The 11346-nt window shown below is 40.6% G+C and overlaps 1 protein-coding gene across 1 annotated transcript; it reads right to left on the bottom strand.

Moving 5' to 3' along the window:
• Window positions 1-832: 832 nt before the first annotated feature.
• Window positions 833-10921, bottom strand: LOC125009331 (cartilage oligomeric matrix protein). The gene is made up of 19 exons (XM_047587215.1): window positions 10776-10921; window positions 8311-8384; window positions 8147-8198; window positions 7705-7853; window positions 7334-7471; window positions 6111-6188; window positions 5678-5830; window positions 5408-5512; window positions 5095-5202; window positions 4860-5019; window positions 4630-4748; window positions 4214-4266; window positions 3933-4126; window positions 3656-3834; window positions 3018-3066; window positions 2456-2652; window positions 2134-2306; window positions 1754-1893; window positions 833-1487 (listed from the first exon to the last, which is right to left on the bottom strand). The coding sequence occupies exons 1-19, from the start codon at window positions 10840-10842 to the stop codon at window positions 1429-1431; spliced, it is 2247 nt and encodes a 748-aa protein (XP_047443171.1). The 5' UTR covers window positions 10843-10921; the 3' UTR covers window positions 833-1428.
• Between the last annotated feature and the right edge of the window lie 425 nt (window positions 10922-11346).

The raw sequence follows: 11346 nt of genomic DNA, 5'->3' as shown, positions 1-11346 counted from the left end.
GCAGTGTGTTGCCAACTGTTTTCTTGGTGACGGAGGTCCCAACTGCTTCCAGATCATTAACAAGCTCCTGCCGTGTTGTTTTAGGCTGCTCCCTCACCTTTCTCATCATCATCCTCACTCCATGAGGCGAGATTTTGCGGGGAGCTCCAGACCGAGGACAGTTGATGGTCCTTTTATGGGTCTTCCACTTGCAAATAATGGCACCAATAGTTGTCACCTTCTCACCAAGCCTTTTGCTGATGGTTTTGTAACCTATACCAGCCTTGTGCAGGTCTACAATCTTGTCCCTGACATCTTTTGACAGCTCTTTGGTCTTGCCCATGGTGCTGTAGAAGTTGGAATGTAAGAAACTGATTCTTAGAGCAGGTGTGCTTTATATACATGACGAGTTAAGATCAGGAGTATTGGTAATTAGTTGACTGAGCACAGCTGTGTGCCACATGCGCACCAGCCAATCTGTAGGAGCCTGAATTCTAAGTGAATTGTTGGGGATCAAATACATATTTCCCTTAATAAAATACATAATAATTTATAACTTTTAGATTGTGTGTTTTTTATGCATTTTCGACTGATATTCTGTCTATACCCATAACCAGTAAACAACCATAAAAACCAGAGTCTGATCATTTCTATGGAAGTGGGCAAACTTACAAATTCAGCAGGGGATCAAATACTTATTTCCCCCACTGTATCTATCTTATAATAATTTTACAGAAGATGGAACAACAGATATATAATTAAATGCATACCCTAAAATTTATTAAGTTGTTATACTGCAGGACAGTCTTTGCAGCTGCAGTAAATTTATGCAAAATCAGAACTTACTAAAATCCACATTTATTCATTTCTTTTTATTAATTAGAGACATGTAAATCTTTACAGGAAGTCTTCTTTCAAAAGGATAAATTGCAATGTAAACATACAGAGATCTTTATTTCAGAGACACATTATTTAAAACAAAATTACCTGGACAATTCAAACATTTCATCTTTTATTAACGCTCCCTCCTGAAAAATTAGAAAGTTTCATTCTCACCCAATTCAGCATCTCAAAGTGACAGTCCCGAAGATGTCAATTTTGTGGCACTTGTGACAATGAGGTGCAATTGCAGCCCTTTGTCTCTGGCTCTAAAGATGGATCTTGTGATTTTGTGTGAAAATGTCGCCACTGATCATCAGTTCTGAAAGTGAAGCTTCAGTGAAGCTTCAACAGTGGGTCACGGGCTCGTTCACCTTTACGTTACATGGTTTGGCGATAGATAGTGAGTTAACAGGTACTCGTCGAAGTTAAGGTTTCCACTCAGAAACTAAAAAATCTCAAACACATCTTGTGGATTCTTTCGTTAGTCGTTCATTTGGCGACGACTCTCCTCTCTGAGCCCCAGTTGTGCTTCGGAAAGTGTGCTAGCTCGGGCTTTCTTTGTTGTCATCAGACCACCAGCTGGACGTTCTGGGCTCTGTAGGTTTCAAAGTCCTCGGGAATAGTGTCTGTAAAGAAACAAGAGCAAGGCAATTAACAGGTGCTGCAGCTTAAAGAAAAGTGGATTAGCTTCTATCATCTTATTTTTTCTGTAAGTCGCTTATAATCATTTAGAATTTATAATAACTAAGCCTTGTTATTCTGCTCAAACATGTCAAAAATGGTAAGAATTTAGAAGAGACTGATACTCAGGCTGCCATCAAAGTTGAGTAGGTAAGGGGATTATTGTTCATTCAGGTCCAACCTCTCAAGACCCTTTGAACACTTTGCTCACCATTGCAGCGATAACGCAGGTTCGCCCAGATGATGTTCTCCTGGGAGAAGCAGAACACTCCTAGTCGGCCTCCTCTCATCGTGGCGTCTATGATGACGCCTGTGTCCGCCACCATCTGAGTACCCTCGTAGAAACGAACTCTGCACAGCCACAGAAGGCAGGAAACAACATCACGTTGTAAAATAAAAACCTGATTTATTTGGCATTTTAAACTTTTAAGAAACATCTGTCGGAACGATTGGATTGTTATTGGAAAGTTATCATTACCACAAACATGTTAGAATTTATAGGTGAAATACTTCTGGTCACCGACAGGGTGAATTCGAGAACTTGATCTTCTCATCTCACACACAGCAAGAAACCTTAACCTGAGTCAGTACCTGATGTAGCCGTCCGCTGGCCGGTGCTGGAGGAACCAGCGGTACGAGGTCTTGTCCTTCCAGCCAACATTGCGAGCATCTTTCCACAGCAGTTTGACCTGGTCGCTGGTGTCACCAGTGTGCCACAGGGCGTTCCTCAGATTTTCTCCTGGTCCTGTGTTTGACTTCACTGCCTTTTCAAAACACAACAAGTTACAGGAGTCTCTCTAGGCACTCAGGTCATAAAATAAATGTTTTTATGTGTCTTTAATACAATAAGAGGACTGTCAGTTTGAACGTTCAAGAGATTTTATTTTTTAGGAGTATCATTTCAGTGGACTACCTTCAGTTGGATGCCTGGCTCTGCCACCGCTCTGAACGGGTTGGCCTGCCAGTAGATCTGCTCCACCTGCTTCCACATCACCACGTAGAAACTAGAGCTGTCCTGGTAGCCGAAGATGAAACCAGCATAGTCGTCGTCTGTCACCGTGTTGACGTGAAACGTCCCTTCAAAATCCACCCCGCTGAAAGCAGTGTAACCTGTGGGACAGATTGTAAGTCTGTACAAGTTTCCTTCACTGTTTCCTTCACGAGTCATGCTGCTTTCACTACTTTTAATTTGAAGCTTATAACGTGGGCACTGGTCAACCAATCATATGGGATTGTCTTCCCAGTTAATTTTTGTACTGCTACAAAAAACGAGCAGGTCATAATGTGAAAAGAAACCATTTCCACAGTGCCAGACTAGACTGTCTCAATCGGTCTTTATGCAAAGTTTTACCACACAGATATAAAAGTGGTATCACTTTACTCTTCTATATACTGGCCAAAAAAAAAAGAAAGCTTGTCTGAGCTGATTTCCCAAAATGTCAGACTATACTTCATTAAATAGCAGGTGCTCTTACCCACAGCCAAACCAGGATCACTGTTCATAGTCTGGACAATCTCTCTTCCCTGCACAAACAGAAGAATTACATTTAATCACAAACTATGCTGGAGTCTTTTATTAAGGTCATGTTATATCCAGAAAACACCAAAAGAAGGACAACTGATTGTCTAGAGTTTGTGGAAGACGTTTACCACGCATCCATGTGGCCTCTTCAGTTCAGTATTCAGTGGTTCACATTCAAAGGATACTACTTTGAAGGTGACAACATCCACAGTGAAGAGAGCCAGAGAAAACAGATTGTTTTATAAGAGCAGTAAAGGAAGTCGTCTATGTCAAATTGCCAAATCTTCTGTACGGGGGAAGTGGACTGAGATTTAACTTTCCATCAGTCTACAATGCAGTCTTATCTGTCCCCAAGGAGTTTCAACCCTCCATTCAGACCTTGAGACTTATAATGGGTCATTAGAGCGCCATTCACTGGAGGATGAGGACAGGCTCAAATACTCTCCTCCAACGAGATGGGTAACACCCACAGATGTTCCTATTTAAGCCCTAGCTCCTCACCAGTGTTTTAGAAGTGGAGAAACTCTGCAATTGCCCTTGTTTCCCATTTTTTGGATAAGCTATGTAAGCTATCAAGTGTAAAAACTTGACCTGGTTCAACACCACCCAGTTGGGGTCAATCTGTGCATCTCCTTCTGGGTCCAAAACAACGGTCTGGTACTCCCTGAAGTCGGTGAGGGTGACCTCAGCATTTTCCGGACAAACGTCAATGGTGTCAACTATGGTGTCATTGTCGAAATCCTTCTCGCACACGTTGCCCACACCGTCACCTGAGAAGATAAAAGCATATACAGATAGATCCTTTGGTATCTATTAGGTATAAAAAGAAAACACATGTCCACTTTAACACGGCAGAGATGTTACCCACCATCAGAGTCTTCCTGCAGAGGGTTGGGGATCAGACGGCAGTTATCGGGTCCAGGTGGCAGCAAGTCCGGGATACCATCGTTGTCATCGTCATCGTCGCACTCGTCTCCCTTTCCGTCTTTGTCGGTGTCCAGCTGAGAGCTGTTGATGACGGCTGGGCAGTTGTCCCGAGAGTCTTGGTGACCGTCACCATCACTGGAGAGAGTTGGATTTTATGGCAGATTTTACCTTCCAGTGTGAAGACAGGTCCAACAGATAAACACTCATGAAATCACACAATACCTGTCCTTGTTGGTGTCACAAGGGTCCCCAATCAAGTCATTGTCCACATCTGTCTGAGAAACGAAACATGAATTGTTGTTAACAACGTCATTTTCCAAGGATATGGTAATCCTTGACATTAAGGCGAGAAATCAAGCAATCGGTTCAAAGACAGGTCAGGATTAAGCTTGTCGACACAGATATCCATACACATTTTTATTAATTATGTAGTATTTAATGAAGATTCGAATCAGTTGTACCTGCACTGTGATAACTGATACACATCACACAACAACATCAGTGCAGCAGAGTGAGAATTTGAACCACTAGAGGTCAGCAAAATCAATACAGAGTGCAGCGCTATAGACTTCAACTCAAGGGTAGCATTGATGACATGTGTTGAGGAGTCTGTAACCGGAAGAGCTGGGATTTCTCACCTGTTCAGGGTTGGGAACATACGGACAGCTGTCGCAGGCGTCTCCCACTTTGTCTCCATCTCGATCTTTCTGGTCGGTGTTGGGAACCCGTTTGCAGTTATCCAAGTTATTGGGGATTCCTAAAATTAAACCAAATATTAAAAGTTAAGTTATACATGAAACTGACTTTGGGTCTCATACTCAGAATATAAGTGATCAAGCTGCAAAACAAGTCATCACTCAGTGCTCACCATCCCCATCAATATCTTCATCACATTCGTCACCAAATTTGTCCACGTCTGTGTCTTTTTGGTCGTTGTTTTTGACAGCGACACAATTGTCGCAGGCGTCACCAAAGTCGTCCTCGTCAATGTTCCTTTGGTCCACGTTGGGCACCAGCACACAGTTATCCTGTGAGGAAGATGTTATAGTGTCTGACATTTAATTTTGTTTTAAATTTTTATCTCTGTTTTTCTGTGCATGAACCTGTGTGTTTAGGATCCCGTCTCCATCTGCATCTTCATCGCAGGCGTCTCCGATTCCATCACTGTCAGCATCTTCTTGACCAGAGTTAGGCACAGTGAGACAGTTGTCCTGCAAAGAAAAGCGCTCACTGTTAAAGCAGTAACCCCAACCCTAACCCTACCATTGACTTTACTTAAAATCCCTAAACCGTATGCACAGTACTGTATTTCCTATTTATCCTTTACAGCTAAATCAAGGTGATACATAGCTAATGACCTTGTTTGTATCAATTTTAACAGACATTCATTTTGACAGCTTTTTCGTGGACACCCACCTTGTTACAGTTTATATCAGGACAGTTCAGTTTCTCGTCAGGGACACCATCAATGTCAGTGTCAGGGCCACAGAAGTAGCCGTTGCCAGCCCAGCCAACTCCACACTGTGAGGAGGGAAAATGTTATAGGAGTCGTGGATCACTGACATCACTGAATGTGTGCATGAAAAACCTATTACGGCTCAGAGGTGTTTTTATAGAATCAATGACTCAGTGAAAGTGAATATGTGACACATTTTCAAAGAGAAATGTAACATTTTAATCTTTAACCTGACACTCGATAGTTCCCTCCCGATGGACGATGCACTCAGCGCTGGCGTGGCAGGGGTTGGGTTGGCCATTCCCACAGGCTCTCTCAGGCTTACAGCCGCGTCGTTGATCCCCAACATAGCCTGTCTTACAGGGTCCACACCTGAACGAGCCCTAGAGAGACACAGAGGAATCAAAACACAGGGTCAGTCTGTTGTACTCAATGTCACTGGATTTCATTCAGCAATTCGTCTGAATTAATTCATTGTACAATTTAAACTTAAAAAGCCAAATTTTTGTTTTTAATTTAAAAAACAAAAACATACATAAAACTTCATAAATCTAAATGTTATGCAAATTTTGTAATATACTGTGCATAAAATATTAGCATTTACCTCGTGACACACTAATCTGTTGAGGAGATTCATTTACACTAAAAGTTTGAAATACTCACCAGACTGTTCATACACACAGAGTTTTCCACACAGCCTCCATTGTTGAGACCTTCACACTCATTGATATCTTTGCACACCTTGAACGGACAAACAGAAAGAACATCCACATTAATCCTGTAATAACAGACATAGGCATGAGGTTGAACCCCATTTAGAGGATTGAAATTGTGCAGAAACTGTCCGGTTTGACATACTAGACATACAAAGGACAATGAGAAGGTGACTGTAATGGCTGCAGGAAAGAACTGGTAAGATTTTCTCTCCACGAAAATCTCACAATGTTAAAAAGATACTTATATTTTTTTCCCAGATATTTGTCACAATTTAAATTCTGTAATATAGGTGAATTTGATCTCCTATGTAGATAGTGTTAAGTGCAAGGTGTGCCTCCTCTGGGGGGCGCCAGAGGACTTGAGGTGAGGAACATGTTCCCCTCCTCCACACTAGGTGGCGATATGTGTCGTTTCAGTGGGTTAATACGGCCCCTTTTCTGGTTGACCTAATACCTCATATAATAAACACCTGGAATCATTCATGCGCCCAGACTGGCATTTCAAATGACAACAAGATGGATAATGGTACAGCTTTTTAATCTCGTATGTAATGTGCGCATTATCCCTCAGGTGGTTCTTCTAGCAGTTCTGTTTACTGTCTTCTTCTGTGACAGGCTTTCTTAGATGTGTTTGTTACGGGGTGATACACCAGTGCAGCGGTTGTGGAGCATGCGCACACGCATTGTCTAGTTAAAGTCCGATTAAGGCGTATACATGCTGGAGAAAATCAAATTCCAATCGCATTATCTTTCTTAGTCAGATAACGAGAACTCTGATATTAGACAGAGTAATACGTTTACGTCCACTTAAGTTGTCCAGTTAGAGTTGCATTGAGCCAATAATTCCTTTTTATTTTTACATCATGTAAACGTAGTGTTGTGTGTTATTTACAAAGAGGTGCTAGTTAAGGATTATAATATATAATTAATATGTGACTATGTAAATTCCACCATCATATTGACGCTAAGCACCAAAGTTTAAAGACGAAGCATCCGTGGCACATACAAAGCATCAACAGTAAAAGCAATAACAGCAGTAATAATAATGGAAAGGCTCACTATCCCACATTTTGGAAACCCCTTCTACAGAAGAATATAACCTACACCGCTACTGAAGCGATACTATAATTTAAAGGGAGATAAGCAGTGCTACAAATCACCAGACCTGACCTGTTTGTTGGCGGTGGCGTAGGCGAGGCCGACACCCTGAACCTGGGGGCCGGTGTATCCAGCGGGACAGGAACCACAGCGGAAACCAGGGGATGTGTTGATGCAGCGAACGCCCATGTGACAAGGGTTCACAGTACACTGCCAACAACACAGGGAAGACAAGATGTCAAAGGATCTGATGTGTTATTTGGTTAATTTTTGTGTCCCACAGCTGTTTCTTCTTATTCTGGTCATGTAGCTCAACAACAAGCAGGGGGCGGTTAGCGTATGCTTGGTAAAACACAAGGTCACAACACTTAATGAGTCATTTAATGAAACTTTGATATCACTACAGAGTACTGTATTGTACTGTATATTAAATCTCTGCGTACCTCGTCTACATCAGTGCAGTGGGTACCATTACCCTCCATGCCATCAGGACAGGGCCCACACTGTATACCCTGGGGTGTTTCTATACATTTCACCCCCGGGTGGCAGGGGTTCGGCACGCACGAAGGACGAGGCTGCAAACCTCCCATTCCTCAGGAGAGAGAAGATCAGGTGTCTTCAGTTTCTTTGATTTGTTTTCCCAATTCATATCCATCTCATCTCAACCACTTCGTTAAGATGTGAATGTATGAATCTCCCATTTAAATACATAAACGTTAATGTATTCTGTCTTTATGATAGTCTTTCAGCTTATTGTCTGAAAGCCAATGGGAAATTAGTTGTAACACGTCCAGGTAGAATTTTAAATGGATTGAAGAGAAGTTAAAAATATATAAAAGTAGAAAATCACAAATAAATTATTAAAAAGGGGACTCATTAACTCACCACAGGCTTCACACTCCATTACTGTGTTCTTGAGGAATACTATCTCTTTAATCTGGAAAATACAACAGATCAATAGGTTAATCAAATTTTTTGTACCATTGTCACTACACTGGACTTGCACTAAATTGGCGTAAAAGTAATTTTCCCAACTGAAGGAAGTTTACCTGTTGTTTCAGAAGCTCTTTAATCTCAGCCAATGCTATGTTAGTCATTTTAATCTGACTGATGATCTCTCCATCTGGATTTGAAGACAAAACACAGTTCATACACAACATAAATTATTGTTGCATTGCTGGTTGAGCTCCCATGCTTCAAATCATATCACCATGAAAGTAAATAAAGTATTTAGTATCTAGTGATTACTATGTTTATTTGTGGCCCGACGTGATTTGTGGAGTTCCCCAAGGCTCAATTCTTGGGCCGCTGATATTTAACCTAATTATATGGTTGGTTATAATTATAGTTTCCTACATTATCACAGCAAATTATGGCAATGAAAGATTTGATGCTTCGGAAATTTCTCCATCAAAATGTGGACAGAAGTGAAACAATGAGGCTGGGATGCTACGTATCTCAACTCTCCAAACATGGAGAAATGGTATTTAGTTGGAACAAGCTTAGTTTTATATTTGTCTCTCTTTGATTTTGATCTTTAACTGTTACGTAATTTTAAATTAAACATAAAGACGTTGCACTGACTGTGACTGGACCATGAAGCATGTTGCCCTCCTTTCCATTTCGTTAGCCTAATAGCATAATTGCTCAAGTTACTTTTAAACACATTGGTATTTTTATTGGTACTGCGACAGTAAGTAAAAAAAAATTACATAAGCATTTATGCTATTAAGTAACGATTTGATTGTTATATCAGTGTTTTAATCAACTGTGAAACAACAAAAGTAATGACTGCGCTGAACACATTTCCATTTTGAGATTTCTCTGCACTGCGTAACTTCTTCTACCGGAGCTTTGTTGGCTGAACATCTGGGACTGGGAGCCCACTGAGGAGAACTTGGACATGTTTGGGGGTGGATCCTGTACCGAATGATCAACTGCCTGTCTAGTGTAGTAGCTCACATTCCTCAGCCGCCACAGGCCTCGTTTGTATCTACGACCCACGCATTCGCTGGAGCTCGAGATGTTGTGATTGCAGCTTCGAAATTGATTTTCCAGATATGGAAGGTATACAAGATTCTCTGGAAGATGCATTTTTTGAGGCCGCATGCTTATGGGAATTAAACTCCTGGTGTTTTTACTGAGTCCCAGGAATATGATCTGCATCTGTAACTATCTAGTAAAAGTTAGACCAACATTCAGAACGTGTCTTAGCAATGATAAGTTTGGTTTACGAACAATAAAACAATAAAACTGCAGCATCACGTAATTAATATTATTATTGTGTAAGTCCCAGAATCATGTCAACGGGTTGATTAAATTTTATCAAGCAAATAAATTTAAATAAATGTTAAAATTAAGGGAAATTAAATGTGACCGCTTTTCCAAAAGTGCTTGTGTTTATATGTACCATATGGCATTGTCCCATATATCATATGAGAGTATGAAATTTCAAAGTGAGCAAAACGTTGCACAAAATACAGCCCTCAAAAGTTTCTACAATGAAGTCAGTGTTAAAGCAAAATATCTAATCATTCAAACTATCGTTAATATAAGCATTTACGGGTCTGTAAATGTAAATAACGTTCATTAAGTGTGTTCGATTCAAACAAGTCCTGAAAAAGCAGATTATTTGCAGAGCACCCACAGTTTTTTTTTTAATTAACCATTGATTATTCACACACCCTGCAGTTATGGTGTCACATCATGTTCTATGTTTGCGATTAGTAGCTGATTTAAAACATTTAAACTATAGTTTTTTTGCTCTGTATTTTCGTCTCCTGAGGGAAATACTTGTGTCTTAAGCTGCTAAATGCTCAGTTTCATTCACCAGACAGCCGCTCCATCTTTGAAAACACCATGGGAGTAAAGGGAGATTTTGCAGATATCATAAAGAGCTGCCGTAGTTGTGTCTTATTCTGCATGATCATACTGTCAGCACAAATTAACCCATAGACCCCAACATTCCCCTTTTAGCCACCTCTTGTCCCAGAGGAGCAGTACGAAGGCAGAGATCTTCTGTGCAGGAAATATGTTCTTGTCATTAGCAGCCACTGTTTACTGAATGAATTCCACAGCAGAAAGAAAAAATACTGGAAATAAATCACTTTCACTGCTTCAAAAAAAAAAAAAAAATGTTGAGAGCCCACAACATTTGGTCAAATGATAGTGTCCTCCTCCTCCTTCAGCACATTTATTAGCCAACTGTAAACTTGTTTATATGATTAGAAACTAATTTTCAATTAAGTGAAACCATTATAAGCAAATGCTTTTTAAGAATTAGATTTAACTTCAATTAATTTCTTTATTTTATTCACTTTTCACCCAGTTTAGTCGTTAAGTTTTACCCCGTTTTCACTATTTTTATATAAAATAAATCTTCGTAGTCCATTATATACATATATTCATCATATTTGATACTCATGCACCTAATAAAGACTTCCAGTAACGACAACATAATTTACGCTTTACGCTCTTGTTTAGAAAGTACTAATAAATGATGCCTGTTTCTCACCTCTCTGTCCGGCTACAGCGTTCCCTCCCATGCAGAGGACACAGGTCAGGCTCAGGAACCACAGCATGGTGTCTTTTAACCGCTCAGGTACGTGTCGACTCTCCTCTCCTTCCTTCAGCTCAGTGCCGACGCTCCTCCTGCAAACCTGCTCCAGTTCTTGGAGGATTTCCTCCCCTGGCTTTGGTTTTTATACCCCACCGCCAACCCCCTCTTCCCCGGTGCACATCTTCACCCCTTCCCCTAAAGTTCAGAGAAAGACGCTCCAGGATGGGCACCCATTGTAGGGAGTGCAGGACAATAAGTTTCAGCTGAGGTTTATTGGTTGGTGTTCAAAAGCATCTTGGACAAGTCATGCACCATGAAAATTTGTTGCTTTTGACTTGCTGGATTATTTTATTCCTCAGATGGTTGTTTAGTTTGTTTGTGCGCTCTTTGGTTTGGTACTTTGAAAACCATATTCCAGTCAGACATTACTGGCTGATGCCTCTTACTGAAACCTTATAAAAGGATTAATGGACCATTTAAAATAAAAATGAGGGACAAACTTTTAACTTTTTACGTAACTTTTAAT

Source organism: Mugil cephalus, chromosome 6, assembly GCF_022458985.1.
Source record: "Mugil cephalus isolate CIBA_MC_2020 chromosome 6, CIBA_Mcephalus_1.1, whole genome shotgun sequence".
Classification (NCBI taxonomy): domain Eukaryota; kingdom Metazoa; phylum Chordata; class Actinopteri; order Mugiliformes; family Mugilidae; genus Mugil; species Mugil cephalus.
This window is presented reverse-complemented; position numbering and strand designations above follow the sequence as displayed.